At 39.0% G+C, this 19,216-nt stretch overlaps 1 protein-coding gene across 1 annotated transcript in view; it reads left to right on the top strand.

Annotated features, from left to right (window-relative positions):
* Positions 1-19,216, top strand: part of SHANK2 (SH3 and multiple ankyrin repeat domains 2) — a 278,930-nt gene that overhangs the window by 46,196 nt on the left and 213,518 nt on the right. Inside the window, exons 11-12 of the mRNA XM_058861253.1 lie at positions 845-922; positions 16,849-16,915. Of these exons, the coding sequence (XP_058717236.1) occupies positions 845-922; positions 16,849-16,915 (145 nt within the window). The remainder of the gene's footprint in view (positions 1-844; positions 923-16,848; positions 16,916-19,216) is intronic.

Below are 19,216 nucleotides of genomic sequence, written 5' to 3' on the forward strand. Positions count from 1 at the left end.
CTTTGGAAATGTGAATTGATTTGCATAAGACCCTAAGATGAACATTAAAGATGACAAGTAAGAAGAGTCCTTACAGGAATTATCAAAAATTCTGAGAATCCACTCAGAACCTCCAAGAATTTCCACCAGATTGTGGTCAGTCGTATTTAACAGCCATGTTAAACAATGATTTAACCAATGCACTCTACTGGCCCAAAATAAATTGTTTTTAAGGGATTTCCTTTGCAGATTTTCTCAGTTTGGAGGGCCTGAAGCCAAATTTTCCTGCTTGTGTTGCAACTGCTAGCATTTTTTAGGGGAAGAGAGAGGCAATAAGGCTGTTCAGTGCAGTGTGTATAGACAGATCAAATAATTTCATGTGTACTAAAAAAAAAAAAAATAGTGCATTTAATATTAAGGATAGGTTGGAAAAAAGTCCCCAACAAAATAAGTGGTAAAACTGCTTTGTTTAATTTTTAGCAGGAGGGAAGGATATAATTCATCCCAGTTCTGTGAACAGCACTGTTTTTTCCTATAAAACAGGCAAAGAACCCATATGAGAGTCAAATTCGTGCAAATATGGAACTTTGTCAGTACAGTTGCTTAAAAGTTTAATAAGGTATTTACTTCTTGCATTCCTGCATGTTTCTGGACACTTGCCTAGTGTTTCTAATACATTGCAAAGCACCTGAAGCCCTGTCATTTTAAAAATGCTGTTTTAACAATTTAAGTTCTCAGATACTTTATTTGGTTTATTTTTTAATCATGAAGATATAGACCAAACACCTCATAACATCTTAGCAGTCACAGTCTCTTAAGGGCTAAAGGATCCTTATGAACAAGTTTCCTTTTCCATCATTTTCAGGAGAGCTGTGCAAGGGTGCTGCTATTCCGAGGAGCCAACAAGGAGATCAAGAATTACAACAGCCAGTCTCCATTTCAGGTAACAAAGGAAATAGCTCTTCCCCCTGAAATATTGTGAAGAAAACATCATGTGAACTTGGGTTTGGGGAGAAGTCACACCATACAATGCTGAACACAGGTGTGGAGTGAGTGAATGAAAACTTTGGGTTTTATCTAATTCACTAAGTGAAGATGTCCTGGAATAATCAGAAATGAGAGGAAAACACCCTCTGGTGACACGGTTAATGAGTTTGAGAATTCTGTGAGCTGTTGGTGACAAAAGATGAAATCCTTGGTGTTCTGCAGTCAGATGTGCCTTGCTTTGTGCTGATCTCCAGTCCCACGTAAGACAGATCCAAGATCCATGTAAGAGTGATCCAAGGATTGTCTGGGCACTTTGGTTTCCTTGGCCTTTCTTGATTTAGCCAAAAAGAAGCTCCTCCTTCCTTAGATGTAAGGCCAAAGAACTGGGCTAAATTTCAGAGATGGGACTGACTCAATGCACCATCAGCGTTAGAGGCTGAAGCTGCCATCTATTATCTCCAAAAGAAAATGGAAGTCTTGCTTTGGGTTAGTCAAAATTTTGTCCCCTTTTTCTGATATGAAAGCACTCTCAGTAAGCTTAATTAAAAATTCAAATGGAAGAGAATTGTTTGTCCAAAGGATTGTCAGGTATGGCTGACAACCTCAAGCCCTTATTTCTGAAGCAGGCTTAATTAGCCTGGATGTCAGAGAAACATTCCTAATGCAAAGTGACATGTGAGAAATAGGGATGGAAACTGTAATTAAAAAAAAAAAAACAAAACAACAAAAAACGGAAGAATTTTTTCAAGTTACAAAATTTTGTGCTTCTGGAAGAATGATGGCACAGTGCCATTAACAAGAACTGTGCCATGGTGAAATAGGAGTGGGCCATTTCCCCAAACCCAGGAGTTTTTCAACTAAAAGAAATCCTGGATTTAGGATAAATCCAAGGATTTATCTTTCCTTGGTGTGTCTTCCCCATTACCTTTTTGACCCACTTTGGCTAATGCTGGCAGAGGATTCAAAGAACAATGCTTTGACAAGTGAAACAGTTGGAATTTTTGCTGGATCCATGTGGGTCTCTGAGTTAACTCCTCCAAATTTGCATGTAGTTACAGGGCTTTCAAAAAGAACCTCAGCCAAATATTTTTGTATCTGTTTAATTCCCTCCATATTTTGAAGGTTTTCTGGGCCTAAGTTGTGCATCTCAAGAGCTTAAGAGTTCTGCTTGCAAATCCCAGCCAGATTGTTGTTTACTTTTGGGACCATTTTCCTCAAACTGGGGAAATGGTGCGTTAATAATTTAATTTTAGGCACCATTTTCAGACTGCTAATAATTTTCCATGTAAATATATGCTAAGCACAAATTCACTAAGTACTGGCTAATACTTTTCTCTGTACCTCAGAATTATGAAGTGATCAAAAAATGGAGCAAGAGAAAACCCTAATTATGGGAGGGATGTGTTCCAGGGTAATCTCTTGGATTAGATTATTTTGTTACTTGATGTTTTTGAGGTTAACTTTCTTTTTTGGTTTAGGATTTTGGGGGGAGGGTAAATGTCACGCAGAAGAGTTTTCATTTGTCTTCCTCTTTGTGCTGATAGCTCCAACATTCTTGTTCTTGCTCTTTGAAGAGAAAAAGGTGCAGGGAATGAAGAAAAAGTTCCATTTTATCAGAGTGGAGTGAACAGAGGAAACCCTGATGCCAGCATGGCAATAAAGCAGCCTTAGAATTAATTCTTTGCCATCTGTCTGTTGCTGACCCAGTCGATCAAACACCACAAGTGGAGCTGTTATAAAATTATGCAGAATCCCCTTGAGTTAATAGGATTTTGCATACTAAAAATGTTTGCTCATGTAATCAGCAGGCAGGAACATCGAGGCATCTCATATGTACATAATGAGAGTGGTTGTAGCTGCAGCATCTATTCCTTTGAGTCACTTCCATTATGTTCCATTCTCAGCAACCTAAAAGGATGGTTCTTTGGAGTTGCTGCTTGGAAAATGGATGATATGAACGCTGTGCTATTCTGTGGAAACAACAGGATCCACACAGAGAAATTTGTGTGCTGTTTTCAAGGCCTGCCAAGGCTTTGTTTCTTTTGATGAAACTGAGTGGCAGAGTTTGTATCAGGCATCAGTGTCCAATGAATGTGGTGCAACTTTGCCACCAAAAGAATAAATGTGCACGTGCTCACGTCTCACTAAATCACACTGTTTGTTAAAGCAAGCATAGATACAACAGATTGCAGGAAGGAAAACTAAACTGGGCTGAATTCTGTGCCACTTAGTTCAGGGATCCCACACCATGCACACCTGAGATCTGGGTGTCCTTTTTGCCTTTTCAGAATCCAGCAGAGTTAGTGTTGGAATGGCATTACGAGGTGCCGACGACATAAAAAAGCTTGTTTGTATTTTCCAGTTAAGTACCTAACCCTCCAGTAGCTGCCTCTGCAGGGATGTGTTTTGTCCTGACCCATTCCAGGGGTGCATCAAGTCAGCAATCAGTGTTGGGTACAGCTGATGTCACCCATTGCTGGACGTCTGCAGAACGTGGGGTCAGCAGAAATTTTCCTGTATTTTATTTTTAGTAATTTGAGGTGAGATGAAACCTGTGCCACATCGTTATATTATATTGCCAGTTCTGTTTATTAATCACTTACTCATCTTGGCTGGGCCATGCTGTTTATTAGTTTTTGTTTCATTAGTAAAACCTTCAGAAATATCCTTTCAGAAAATCCATGGTATCCCATCACTGTCCAAGCTACTTGGTTTTCCACATAGTTCTTGTGCTTCTAGGTTAGCGTAAAATAATTCATTGCCTATCTAGCAAATATTAATCCAATAGCTAAGAAATCTGAGTTTTGCGGTGTTTGCAAGCTGTTCAAATGAAGTGTAAGTTAAAATGAACATACACCTTATTTATAAGGTCTTTTTATTTTAGTGATCAGCAGCTCCCTATGAATAATTCAAGTGGGCAAAAAAGCACTATTTTAGCTAATAGTGCTAATAATTAGTCAGTGTTTTTAGAACAAATATGTTTGAATGTACAGAACAGCTATTCTGAGGTGGCATTTAGTGCCACCTTTTAACAGTGAGTTGTACCTGAGAATGGTTTGTGTCTCAGGCATCCTTAATGATTGGCCTTTGCTGTCCCAGACCAGTCTGGATAATTCATGTGCCTACATCCCATGGATTGCAGGAGGAGCAGCAATATTCCAGCTGCACTGCAGGTAGAATTGCTCCTTTCAGTGTGTTGGCCCTGCCTCTATTTTCAATTGCTCAGACTTTACTTTTTGCCAGATTTGAATAATTTGAACTGAAATTTTCCATGCCTGGCATCTCTGTTGTTCGGAAAAACAAAATGATTCAGCTCTTTTGGAGTCTGGGTGAGGGAAAACATGTGTTGTTTTCCTCACACTGAAAAACTCAGCTGACCCACCCCTCCTTGTCCTCTCTCTCCCGTTGTGTTATGTTGTGGTGTTTAGTTTTATTTTCTTTAATTGCCCTGTGTGCTGATCTCCACGTTAATAACCTGGCAGTGGGAACTGGTTTCCAGACTGACTCAGACACAAGGGCTCCAAAACCAGGAGTAGGAACTAAACCCATGGATTTGGAAGCTCAGCTCTCTGGGAGGAAAACAGACACTACTGGGCATATCCAGCACCTCACTAGAATGGCTTCCCAAAGCCTAGTTTAGATTTAGGTTATTGGCATTTTTAGTTGCAAAGGACAAGAAGTTCTTCTCAGTTTTGTGTGTTTGGTTTTTTTTCTGTTTTTTTTTTTTGGGGGGGGGTGTTGTTTTTGTTTTGTTTTGTTTTGTTTTGTTTTGTTTTTGTTTGGTCTTTTTTTTAGGAAAGGAGTGAAAGCTAATTTTAAACCCAAAATCTCTATCAGGTGCCTCAGAAAGAAATCTTATAAATTAAATATATTAAATATAAATTAAATATAAAATAATTCCTACTGTCATGGTGATAAAATATGGAACTGTGTTCAGGGAGCAAATGAATTACAGAAAGACTTTGCTTTTTCCATGTATTTATTTCCATCCCAATTTCCTTCCTAAAGCACCTGTGTGAACAATGAATCACTGAATATTGGATATAGTTGAGAAAAAATGCAGCTATGAGTTCATGATGCATTCTGCCTTTAGTCAGACTTTAAGCTTTTTCCAGCTTTTCTTCTGATTTCAGTCAAATAATGGAACTTATTTGTACTTTAAAAACAAAATCTGTACAAGTGACCATTCCAGAACAAAGATTTTTTCTTTAAAAACCAAAAGACATGAGTCTGTATATATGTAGGCACACTCAGCACAATTTCTTAAAAAGGCATAATTAAAATTAAAATAATAATAATTAAAAGGAAGGGGAATAACTAAAAGGGGGGAAGTTTATATTGGGTGAAGTGGTGGCAAATGAATTATTCCTGAGAATATTAGGAGATACAGGAGCAGAAAAATCCATATGGATACAGAGTGGAGCTAAATTGATTTCTCCTGACTCAGGGATGGTTTTCTTAGTTCTGGCTGGTCCCTCCTGACATTTGTTTTAACCCTGTTTTTTTCAGAAAAGCAGCCAAATGGAAGTAAAGCAGTAAAGCATAAAAGAATGAAATTATATGATTACCTCTTATTGAGAAGGACAAAATATTGCCACGCGTGGAGATGCTAAAAATACTTAACTGCAGGATGTGTCTTCATTTTTTTTAACAAATGCAAACTTATGGAGGAGTCTCCCTGTGACCATCTGTTGTGTTGCTTTCCATGTAAATGACCCTTTTTTCCATTTTTCCCCATTCTCCATGCTTAGACAGGGCTGTCCAGCTGACATGTCTCAGGTTTTGCCACAGGCAGGCCAACTTCTCTGGGAAAAGTGGACTCTCTGAGGTAGTTAGAAGCCAATCTGTTTGTTCTTCTACCAGAAACAAAGCTCAGAAGTTATAAAAGGGAACATTAATTAACTTAAGCAAAGTAAATTGTAAGGGTCACCACCAGCTCTTGCCTTAAAGTAAGAAAGGCTTGAGTGTGATTCAGACACAATTAGTTGTCATGGGTGAAGTTACAAGAGGCAATGGGAATTTGTATAATCCTAATTTAAACCATGTTGTTTTGTGTTGTCAACAGTGTTCAGTTTACCTGGGAGATAAAATAACCTGTGAGTGGGACTCATGGGCACTTCAGGCCTGCAGGGATGGATTCATGCTTGGAATTGTGATGGTTGAGTGCTGTGTGGCATAATTTCTTGCTTTTGCATTTCAGCATTATCTCCTGGCTATATCCAAATTCTTGCTCCTTATAAAAATATAGGATCTGTGCCTGTAGGATAGACTTAGCATCTTCTTCCACTGCCATTTGGAGGGAGCATTCCTGGCAAGCAGTTGGCAATCCCATCTCCATCAGAGTATGTTATTGGCATGGACTATTGCTAGACTGCTGTTTCCAAAGGTTTTATTGTAGTTAACCCACAGAGTTTGGAATGGAGCCACCAAATGTATTAGGTAAAATAATTTCAGTGTCTTATTCACTGCTGCATTTTATCCTAAGGGCTTTCCAGAAGGATTTCCAGCCATTTGGTTTAGCAGTTGAAGCAACACTATATTATTAAGTGTTTGCAAAACTGAATCCCTGAAAGTTTCTGCTGTGAAATAGTAGGAAGTGTGTGTCTGTCTGCTGTGAGTAGGAAGACTTTTTTTCTGAAAGTGTTTGGGGAAGAAGCTGCTAATGTGGTGGGTTTTGGCTTTTCCATGAGGTAGGGCTGCCTGGAGAGGTGGAAGATTTCACCCTACAGAAGCACAGACCTGTAAACCCTTGAGCTGAATTCTCTGCACAGCCCAATGTTTCCTATAGTGCGAAGGAAAACAAAACCTAGCGAATAGCACACGTTCTCAGCCTTTTTCTAGGAGAGTTCAGCTGGAGAAGATTGCATTTCATGGCTTTTTGATTTAGTATATTATTGGAGGGGATGAAGAAAATTAAGTCAATTTTGTTGCTGGCTGTGTCTTATCTGATTCATCTGATGCTGCAACCTGGCTTTATCTGCTTTCAGTAAATACTCCTTTGGAACCGCTGCTCGCCCATGTAGCAGTAATAAGGATTATGTAATAAATGGCTTTTGATGGCTCTTTCCAGCTTGAGCTAGATTTTCCTGAGGAATGAGTTTGTAATTGTAAATGTGTTTGTGTATCACACTTGGCTTTTTCTGCTTTGTTTTAATTATTAAAACACGAGTGTAGGAAAATGCATCTTGCTTGAGGATAACTGAATGCTGGGTGGATAAGTGCTGGGTGGCATTTCAGCAGAGAAGCAGGGAGAAGATGGAAGGTTTTTCCCTCCACTTTTAAAATAGATAGAAATTTAACATTTCCCAATAGATGCAGTGACCATGGAGGAGGATCAATACAGCATGTATAAAGTAGGATAACTTAAAAATCTGAGCTACTTCTCCGTGGAAGAAACAGGAGGAAATAAAAGAACATCGTGAAGCAGCGAAGTTCCTGGGATGGATTTGTCTGCATGTTCCTTTTTAGGCTTCCTGACATGTTTCCTTGTAACTCTGCTTGACTTGCTGGTGTATTCAGTTCAACACTTCCTGTCAAGCTGGTTCTTGCATAACAACGACTCCTTTTGTCCTAGGAGTTAAGTTTGCATTTCAAAGCCAAGGGAGGAGATGATTTAGTAGTGATTTGCTCCCATGTTGTGAGGAAAGGACTTATATTTTTTATCTTGGTGTCCACACAGGCTTAGTTTAATCTGGAGGTATTCAGTCATTGCTGATTCATGAATAAGAAAATAAGATTTTAAGAACGCAGTTGTGTGTTTTTGTGAAAGGACAGTGGAGAATAAAACACAGGTTCTGTCTTTTAAACCTTAGTAAGGAAGGCTATGGGAAACGAACAACGGTGCCTGCAGGCATTTTAGGTGTTGTCCAGTCCCGCTAAGACAGCACTGCAGGACCTAAAAGAGACAGAAAAGAGGTCATTCACAGTGATTGCCTTCTCCATATTCTGACTGGAATTCGCTCAGCCCTGGCACAGCTTCATGGCTACTGAGCGTATTACAGAAGACCCATGGGGGCTGTCAAATCTCTTGCAAGCAAACCCAGCATTTTAGCAAGGAAAATGTGCCAGCACTGTTATGCTTGCAGTGTACTTTTTTTTTATAAAGTCCAGCTGTATTTGGCTGCACGTTGTTGTGTATTTGCTTGTTTTTAAAATATTAATTGCTGCAAAGTATTTAGGGTAAAATCTCAGTTCCTTTGAAGTGGATGAAATCCCGCTGATTTCGCTGGGGTGGAAGTGTGTTTCTCACACTTGAGACAGTTCCAAAGCCATACTATCAACTCTTCCTATATAATGTATTCTGCTGAATATGATTATTTTTAATTAACATTTCCTGTTCCTGTTTAATTAACATTTTTAGTACAGTGCTATTCTTTTAAGTTGTACAGAATTGCACAGCGCAATGCCACAAATAACTTGGGTTATGCAAAGTCTTTGCTGCTAAGAGTTAATTTGCTGCAGCTGAAAAGAAGATACTGTATTTTCTGAGGGCAAGCTTGGTAGGAGTTTTGGGAGACAAAAGCAGTGCTTGGTTGGCTGTGGTTGTAAATTTTCTTCCTGAGTGTGGGATATTGTTGCATTTCCTACAGCAGAAGTCCCTTTGGCTTCACCCAGCTGGGACATTGACCTTGTCCCACCCATCATGGGATGCTTCCCATGAGCCTGAGGCTTCCAGGGGTGTGAAGAATGCTCAGATCTTGGAGATTGAAAACCTAGTCTTCAATTATTGTTAAAAAGAGCCTGAGTAGCAATGTGAGGTGGTCCTCACCAGGGAAGCCTGGGATTGCTTGGAGGGTTACGTAAGCAGAACTGTCCTTTGGAAAAGCGGGAATACTTTGCCCTTAATACTGAGGTGAAGCGATTGTGGCGAGCCTTTGTTTAAACACTGCTGGGAATGCTGAGGAGCCTCATAGAAATATTGGCCATCTCCCCATAATTTATATTTTCGGATGCTAAAACTAGTTGTTGAGCAAATGTAAGGTGCCTATTTTAGGATGCTGCATGTCAATATCTGACTACAGATGGCTCCGTGAATCAGAGTTGGAAGATGGGAAATGTTAGACACTAAGATATTGTTGCTAAGAGATTTTAGTACACAGTATGCTAACATGTGCTGGCAAATTTGGGAACAGTAGCAGCAGAATGCTCTTGGAGGAAAAAAAAAATTCAGTGGTGAAGAAACTGTCTTCAAAGGACTATTTAAAGGATAGTAACATTATTGTGCTTTGTTGTATCGAGACCTGACGAAGATGAAATTGGCTTTCAAGCAGATAATAGACAGAAAACATCCAAAAGGTAAAGCTAATCCTGCTCTCCAATGAAATAAAAAGTGGATATTGGAAACAAAAATAAAAAAAAAAAAAATTACTTTGGGGTTTGAATGAATCAAGTGCCAAGATTAAAAGGTGGTGGTTGCTGATATTTTGCCATCTACTGGACATCAGATATATTAATAAACACAGCTAGTTCCTTTCAAGATGCATAATATTGAACTTGTGTTACATTATCTAATTAAAAATGTTAAGAGTTCTCTTCTGTCCAGGAAAGAAGCATGCAGGAAAATGCTGAATATGATTTTTTTCCTTGTATTTCTTCATAACATTAATATAAAGTAATTTAGGAAAATTTTCAGCATTTATTGTCCTGGTAGAGAATGTGGGTTATTTCTGCAATTAATAGAAACCTTTGCTGGCTATTATTTAAAGAAAAGAAATTCAATTCTACTGCTTTTCTTTATTCTATCTTACCTTATTGCAGTGAGTTTTGCAAAAACTTGAAAATGTTACACCTGAAAGGAAACTTCAAATGGATAAAATTAATTTTATTTTATAAGATTAAACCTTTCAGTTGTGATCTGTTTTCAACAAAAGCATTATTGTTTTTCTAAATGTACAAAATACTGCACGACCATAAACTTCCTAAAGTAGTGATTTGCTTCTGACATATTTCTAAATAGATATATTACATTTCAACTTCAGAATTGATTATTTTTTTAATGAAGTTTTGGAGTGTAAATGTATGCTCCATAATGCAAGAATGCGTATCTCCTTGAGGTCATGTTTTTGTCATCCATATTCTATGTATTCATCAGCACTCTTAGATAAAGACAGGGAATGAGTGATATTAATAGAATATTAATTAAGCATTTGGTTTTATTTTTTAATGAGGTGAACCAAGAAGCTTCCACTACTTTTATTTTTCTGTGTCGTAGCCTCAAAGTCAAAAATCAACTGCAATCCAAGGAACTACAAAAATGTGGGGTGAAACTTAGCCCTTTGCTTTTTGAAAAGTGAAATATGGAATTCATGATTGTCCAGCAGTTCTGTGTTAGACTACATGGCTGTGGCAATTGTGTAGGATTTTCCAACTGGTTCATAGAAAGACCCGTTTGGAATTCTTAACATTCTGATGGAAAACACCTGAGGTCTGTGTTGTGATTTGAGATCAGAACAATGTTTGCCACATTGTCACGTTTTGCTCAAGCATTACAAGAGATTGCCTTTCCTAAGGAATCCAAGTTCCAGGTACTTGTGGTGCTCTTTGAATCAATAAACTTCTCTCTACAAGTGCAGGCTCCTGCACTTGTAGAATTGCGTAAGGAACCCACAGCGGGTGATCGATACATTTCCATCCCACACCTATGGAAAAGAAATTCGGAACACAGATTGCTTCCTGCTTTTCCAAACTGAACTCCATCTGTCCCACTGAGGATAGTTATAAAATCTGCACACTACATGAGAGCAGCTAATGCAGATCCATTTAGGATGGGATTTGTTTGAGTCTGCTGAACGTGCTGGGTGATTTTGTGTCACCATTTATCAGGGATGGAGCCTCCTGCTGCCGTGTCCTACACGGGAACACGTTGGAATAGGGTCTTGGCACTTAACAACCTAAATTTAACTTCCTGATGTCCTTGGGGATGACTGCTGTGGGCTTGATGGTGTGCTGGGACTGAATTCAGAGTGGCTTTAGTCTCCAAGTACCTCTTTGTTTTATTAGGGAGAGCTTTTCTTTCCAGAGGACACAGTAGAAAATAAATTTGTTGAAGTTTAGCTATGTTACATTTTCATTGTTCCACAGTAAACGCCATTGGATTTTTGTATCAAATTAAAGAGGTGTCAATCTCCAAAAGCTGTGGTTATTGGAATGTAGTTGTATATTTTTAATACTAAGCAAACACATCCTGATTATATGTGGATGAGCAGTTCTGAAAATCTTTTAATTAAGGAAGTGATTCCAACCCTTCCTTCTAAATTCCCTTGTGTTAATTTCTAATGTGCCTCTGCTGATAGTGAATCCTGTTGTGTGATGCCTGTGACTGCTTGAGTGGTGTTTTTTCATTGTTAAAATAATATAGTCCTTGGCACAATGAGAAATAATTTATGATTTTGTGAGCCTGTGGTTTAAGTGAAGGACAGTTGCTAGAGTCTGATGGATAAACTCTCATTCACAGGGTTGTGTGACCTCTTTCTTGTAGTTCCCACTGGAAATGGGAACCTCTGGGGAAGATTTACCTCAGTGTCCTGTCTGTCCACCCTCATTTGCACTGAATGTAATTCACATTTTGTGCTGAGCTGGAGTTGCCTCCTTTATTGTACAGCACCATGCCTGAACTTCCTGCACATCCAAGCTTTCTGGAAAAGGCATCATTCAATAAGCACTGCTGGCTGCCAGAGAAAAGAGAAAGTGAAACATTTGCCCTGAAGGAAAGAACAGTGAAATCCACTTTCCTCAGGAAAGGGAAATTGTCTGGAAGAGAAGAGCTGGGGGAGAAAAAGCAGGTGGAGAGTGATGTTTTATGTGCTCACTGTGAATGGCAGCTACAACGCTGCAGCTCCCTCTGCTCCCTCCAAAGGCTCTGCATTTCAGAGCTTTGGGTCTCTCAAATATAAGCATGTGCAGCAAAAATGCAGAGGCCTGGACTGAGTGGAACATAAAAGGACTAAGAGGCTCTCTTCAGTCTCACAGAGAAAGTTTGTCAAAGTTCATTGTCTTGATTTAAGAGGGGACAAGTTCAGTTTCTGTCTTTTTTATATTGTTTCTCCTTGGGTGGAGCAGTTTGTTCCCAAGAGTGGTAATGTAATTTAGCCATGGTGTTTGCCTTTCAGGGACTAGCCCATGTATTTGTTAACAGGCTACAAAATCATGCTCTAATTTAATATAATCTCTACCTGTGATACATTTCAAGAGCAGGAAAAAATCAATTGTGAAAGGTTAGTGCCAGGTAAAGTGTAAATACAACTTCCAGTTTCCCAAAAGGAAGAAAAGACTGCATTAATTCCCATAAAAAATGTAAATACTCAAATGTAATAAATTGATATCTTTAGAACTGCATATATTGGGCTAAACAGAGAGATGGTGGTGAGTCAGTGCTACTTCTGTCTGATGCAGAGTCTGAAAATGCTGTGAAACTCTGTCACACTGAAACCTGTAACAGGACATCTGTCCAGTTTCACTGTTTACACAATGTACTTTTATTTGCCATTATTTAAACTAAGTTTCTTTGGGGAACATGACTGAGAAAAAGCAGAACTAACCTGATGCCTAAAATATTTAATTTCTGAATTGACTCCTGAAAGGCAACTTAAACAGTGCCTTTATCCAGAGGGATTGTTTCTGACTGTGAATATCAGAAGGCCAGGGATGAGAATGATCTGTCAGGAGAAAGAGACCCACTTGTGAAGGTGCCAGTGTTGAGGGTGTTGCTCCTCGCCCAGCGCTGGAATAGGAGTGCTGGGATGCTCCCACCTCCTGCCTGCTCCCTCCCAGTCCCTGCTTTGCAACTGTTTCATTCATTCAGGTTTTCACTCCGTTGAGCTGTCCCTTGGTTACCACCCGTAGCAACTCGCCAAGTGTCGATTAAACTCTTCTTTCCTCCCTTGGCTTGGCAGCAGAGCATCTGGCACTGCCTGCCATGGCAAACAGCGAGGCCCTGGAACCAGTTGCATCGTTTGAAAGAAACATCTGTCTGTGAGACAGTGAGTGAGACACTGGGGTGACTGTGACAGCTCTGCTTCTCCCGAGGCAGAGGAAATATCTGTGTAAACACAACCTTTCTGGTCACACTGCCTGTTACATAGCCTGAGTGACAGCCAGCTCCTGGCTCTGCTCCAGTGAGTTGTTCAACGCATGGCTTTGTGCTTCAGAGTGTCCCAGCTGGGACCTGTTTTGGGCACTCCATGAAATTTTGTCATGCTGGAGACAGATCATTGTGGGAATAGGAGGAGGTACCACTGTCCAGCTGAGTGGTTTTATCCACTCTTTTTATTTTATGTGGTTGCCTCCTACCAAGATCCATCTTCCTGCTTAGCTTTACTTTCTGCTCGCTTCCCTGTGGCAGACTTGCCCAGGCCAGACATGTGTGTTATCAAAGGTAATTTGGTAATAATTAGGTGCCCACGTTAACAGCCTTAGTGGGGTCAATTAAGCTTGGGAGGGAGCTAATAAGTGATTCACTTTGGTTACTGTCATTCATATAAAATTGCCTCTAATGCTGATTAAAAAAACCCCAACAAGATAATTTCTACTCTCTGTACAGTAGAAGGTGGCAGGCCTCCCAATCAAATGTCTGCAGCAGACAAAGATCCTGATTTGGGTTTAAAAGCACTGAATTACTGAGTCAGGCTTTTCTGCTGGGCCTTGATTGACACCGTGCTGGGACCCTACAGGTGAACTCTTTCTGATTCTGGATGCAAAGTAAAGACGCTCTTTAAACACAGGGCAAAACACATAGAAGAGTTTAGTGGAAATTGTGGGTGAATGATGTTTTTATTTTGTACAAGATGCAGAACCAGGTTTTATTGGGTTTGCAGAATAATGTGACTGAGAATACACAGACTTTTGATGTGAGATAAATGTCAAAAGGACGACATGAAAGGACATTTGCTGCAGGAATGAAAGAACCTGAATTATGGCAAGACTGCTGCATATGCAGTTTTAGAAAAGCTCCAATTTTTGAAACTTCAGCATAACAGAGTCAGTAGATAGCCTCTAGTTGTAAAGTGCTACCTCCAGCCTTTCATGGTGATATTTCATGTCTGTAAACATACACATGATGCATTTCAATGACTGGAATCCAGTTCCTACTGGAATTGGAAGCAAACTTTTACTGCAGTTTTGCTGGTTGTGCTACTTTTTCACTGCCAAGAGGAGATGTCTTGTGATCAAAAGAAACCTCAAACAAAACCTTCTTTTCTGCCATAACCTCTTAATTTTAAATCTAGCACTTGTCTACAGAACATCCTGAAAAGAAAACTGTGGCTATTTAAAACCATGTAAATTATGAAGCATGGAGAGAATCAAACTAGTATTTTCTGCCAAGGCACTACATTACTATTTTTTCTAAGGTACAAAGAAATTTAGTACAAACATAGAACTTCAGTTGGTCTCTGATTTAGGTACTTGATCAAGGAGAGAATTTCCACCACCTTCATTTGGTTCCGGCTCTGGATCTTGTGAAGACCATTCACTTGTCCTAACGTATTCACATTTATATTTTCATGTGAACTTGCTATAATTTTGGTTTAAGACACTTTTAGATGGAAAAAGGGCTGAGGTTGCCATGCTTTTTGGTTTGCAACTGTATAAATTGAATGAGTATAATTTTGTGTCTTTTGAATTTGCTCTGACTTCACTTTCTCCCACACATTTTACCCATCAAATTCAAGTGAAGTGCATTGATGTTATGCCAAGAAATATTTGTACTTTTTAACTTTTCCTTGCTTTCCTTAGATCTTAAAATGTCTTTCCTTCATTTTTCTGTAAGGATTTAAGGATTTTACATACTGTTTTTAGTGCATTGAAGTGAATTAAATAGAGAAAAATGGTTCCTTGAGCTTGCTGAATCTATTGCTTGGTTCAGAAGAAAATAAGGGAACAATTCCCTGTCAAGCTGTCTCTTAGTTATCTGGATTTTTTTTTCCCCAAGTAATAAAATGTGTTTATCACTTGAAGAGCATGTTTATACTTGAGGTTTAAAATCTGCTTGGTATCCAAAATTCTTTCATTTGAGTACCATGGCTGCTGTCTAGCAAGCTGCCTGTCACTGCTGAATTCCACCCCCCACCTTGTTTGAGCTTTTCTGCCAATTAGGTGTAATATCAGAGAGAAGTATTATCACTTGCTTACAATGCAGAGAAAACCTCAGAGCTGCACACAAATGTTGCTGTTATGAACCTGGAGCCAGCCAGGTTCAGAACTGGAAGTTAAAGAGAGGGTTAGTACAGCTCTGCTGTTGCTTTCCAAGTGCTGTTTGCCAGGGAGAGTCATGAACTGCATTTCAGGGGTGCACAGAGGAGACTGGGGGCCAGGTTCTGATGTGTTATCCATGCTGAGAAGCTGCTTCTTTCTGGAGGAGCTTCTGGAATGAAGGCTGGCTTACCACTGTTTGAAACAGTAATTTTCATATGTATGGTTTCAGATGGTGTTGAGGTGTCTGTGCATCAACCTGCTTGTATCCAGCCTTCCTGATCAGAGAATCCCAGAATGGTTTGTGTTGGGAGGGACCTTAAAGTCAACCAGATCCACTCCTTGCTATGGGCAAGGACACCTTTCGCTATCCCAGGTTGTTCCAAGCCCCATCCAACCTGGTGATGGACACTGCCAGGGATGGGGCAGCCACAGCTTGGGTGTAAAGTCTTCAGTTTCTGGGATTCCTGCATTAGTTTGTTTTGGTTGCTGGTAAATAAAATTGTAAATAAAATTGTCCATTACATTTCCTGAGCTGAGTTCAGAAATAAGATCATATGCTTGTTATATTCAAAGATATTACTGACATAACTGTACTTCATGCACTCCCCAAGACCATTTAAGCATTTGTTTTCCTTTGCGTCATTCTTCATAAGTGGAGAGGCACAAACCAGCAAAAAAATTTTTTTGGTCATCAGCTCAGAAATTTGCCTTGGGTTTTTAATAATTTCTCATGTCTGACTCTCTAGGATATAGTCTTATATCCAAGAGAATCCTAAAGCAAGTTTTTTTTAAAATATTTTTTTAACCTGTAGATGCAGAAATTTCTATGAGAAAGGTGAGCCCAGCTTATGCCTTGCACATACATCGGGAAAGCCACAGTGCCATTAGAGAACAGGATCTGTCAGAGCTGCAAAGTAGGGCCATAAAAGACAATTCCTTGATATTCAGGGCAAAAAGAGGAGAAGAAGAAGGGAGAAATCATCAGTGGCAAAACTGAATTGCTTCCCTTACACCCATCAGAGATGTTTTTCTTTTTAAGTCTATTTAAATGAGAATTCAGATCTGTGTTCAACAACCAGGAAATAAATGAAAAAGAAAATTGTTATTTTAGAACTTGATGTATTTAGACATTTTAAACTATGCATATGCATAAACTTCACCAGTCTCTCTCTTTCAGTGTGTTTTTTGGTGCCTTAGTGGTAACTCAATTCTGGTAGCTCTTGGTCCTGGTTCTCTCATGTACTTTGCATTTCAGCTCCTGTTTTTATTGCTCAGGTAAGGAGCAAGGCAGGAGCAATTAAAGGGAGATAATATCTTCAGTGTGTCCCTCCTGCAGCATTTCCCACACACCTGTACATCTCCCAGAGCTCTGGGGATGCTGTGCTTAATGTTCACTGCTGCCTTGGACTGCCATCATATGAAGAGCAGCAGCTCTCCCTGTAGCCTCCTGAGATTGCCACCATCACAGCATTCCTGGGAAATGGGCAGCTGGAGGACTGGCAGGGCTCTTACAAAGAGATTAACATTTCATTTCTCACTGGTGTTTCAGATATTGCAGAATGAAAGTAATTGAATTTCTCCACTTTGTGAAAGGAAAATATCTTTGCCTCATGTTTTTCAGTGATGTAACAAGTTTTCCTTCTTAGCAAGTGATGACAACATATTAATTGTGCCTATTTTACAATCCTTTAGGTGGCTATAATAGCGGGAAATTTTGAGCTTGCTGAATACATCAAGAATCACAGGGAAGCTGATATTGGTAAGCAAAATATTTACGGACTCTGAAAATAAGTTTTGCTTGTTTATGCCAGGATTTTGCAAAGATGTTAAAACCGATTCTATGTGAGATACAACCACAGGGCTGGTGACATTTCAGGGAGATTTGAAAAGTAACTCTTTAAAAAAAAAATGCAGATGGGGAAAAAGCTGAACTGTTTTCAAAAATATACTCTGAAAAAGAAAATGTGTTAAGGGGTAGGTGCTTTCTAAATATAAATATACTTAGTATAAGTTTGTAATTGACTAAATACACATCACTTACCTGGAAGAGCCAGATTGGCTTTGCAGGTTATTTTTGCCTTGCCTAAAGTTGTTCTCAAATGGGAATAATTGATCAGAAGATGATAATGGAGAAAGATGCTTCTCTGTAATTAAATGAATATATGGCAGAAGCCAGCTCCCCATATCCATGAAAGCATTCCCTCTCACTGAGTTTGGTGGGATTAAGGGTAGTGACAGGCCTTAAGGGCCCCTGACAAAAAAACTGGAGGCTCTTTTAAGATCTTTTTACATAGAGAGGTTTGTCATTAAAATAAAAGCCAGTTTGATACAAGTGATGCCTAATACAGTTTAATAAAATGGGTTAAAATGCTTTAATTCAAGTTAATTAAAGTTCCCCAGAAACATCCTGAAGTTGAACAAAAAAAAAGGCATTTCTTTTGCAGCAGGAGGCTCTGTGTAGATGCCTACACTGATTTGTCTCAGCAAGGCAAATCTCTGACTTGAGTATTTCATTTATATGGGAAATTAGGCCAGCTCACATGAAATATAAAACTAAGGATGTGGATTAAAGACTACTTTCCCTTTCCCTTCCTGGTTGCATATGGTCTGCAGGGATATGATTGAAAGTTCTGGGGTAATGTTACTTCTTGTAGCATTTTCAGCTCTCGCAGTGTGCACTGAGGAAACTGATGACAAAGTGCACCAAAGTCATAACTTCTGCATGAAAGTTCAGAGACAGTCTGGAAGGGTTTTTTCCTGGGATAATAGGATAGTTCCTTTCCATGTAAAAATTATTTTTCCTTCTGTATTTATTAATAATCTGCAAAACATGAATTAAAAATGAACACGTTATTCTTATTAGGTTGAGCATCTTATTGTTGTTTATATTTGCATATGGGTAATGTTGGGGTTTTTTTTTGCTAACTTATAGGATTTGGTGTCTTTTAGAAAAATTCTTAGAAAATACTTTCTATGGGAAGATTCTCTAAATTTTTCTGATGCCTTCCTTTTTGCCACTGAAAAATAGAAATATTGGTGCTTCCATTATTCACTTGCAATTTTTGCAAGATGGTGGATTGAGCATGACTATTTAAATTAAGAGATTTGTTTTAAAGAGTAAACATTACATTATTTCCCCCCACCTAATTTAATTGAGCTGGGCATTTGTCCTTTAAGTTTTATTTCTTATGAAAAATGAAGTTGTTGAAATGTCCATTTTTGGAGTGTCTCCCAGTGGAAAAAGAAAAAAGAAGAGTAAATCAAAGAACCAAATCCTGTGCAGAAAACTCAAGAGCTGCTGTGATGATGAGTGTGCAGAGTGATGTCAGCATTTCAGCTTCAGCAAGTTGGCTTTTGCTTCTCATGCTTGTCTGGTTATCTGCTGTGTTCCTTTAGTTTTGGGTGTGTTCCAACATTTATCATTTGAGTAATGCACCTCAGAGGCAGCAGAGGGGGAAGGAATAGTGAACAGCTTAGGAAGTATCCTTAGGAAGATGAGGACAATTCATACTATCAAGTCTCTTGAAAAACTTCTAATCACTCATTTCTCAGAAAGTGTATTTTTGGTTAGATTTTGAATTTTGGTACTGAACCAGCTCATTAAATCTTGTTATTATTTTAAGTTCATTTAATAATCCAAATCACTTTGCACTTTGTAATTATTTCAGATTCTACTTTAGAAGTAGAAAATTCTGATTTATGACAGAGTCACTAAAGCTTTGTCCTACAGATCAAATCCCACTGAGGTTGTTCTTCCTTCTTTTAATTTAGTTGTAAAGCACTTATATCAGACAGATGTGAAAATTAGGCATATATAAAATAAAGCTTCTTTGCAATAATTATAAGACTTCCAGCTGTTCTGGAAAAAGAAGAAAAATATAAAAAAGGTTTGTTTTGGAGCCAAAAAAGGCGAGAATAATGTCCCATGGAGTAATGTGAACAAACCTATAAGGAAAAAGCCCTGCGAGGGATTCCTGTGTCTTTAGTCCAATAAAACCCACCTGGCTGATTCTACCAGGAAAGTTTGTGCTCCAGACTGGGATGAGGCAGTTCTGTAAGA

This window comes from Poecile atricapillus, chromosome 1 (assembly GCF_030490865.1).
Source record: "Poecile atricapillus isolate bPoeAtr1 chromosome 1, bPoeAtr1.hap1, whole genome shotgun sequence".
In the NCBI taxonomy this organism is placed as follows: Eukaryota; Metazoa; Chordata; class Aves; order Passeriformes; family Paridae; genus Poecile; species Poecile atricapillus.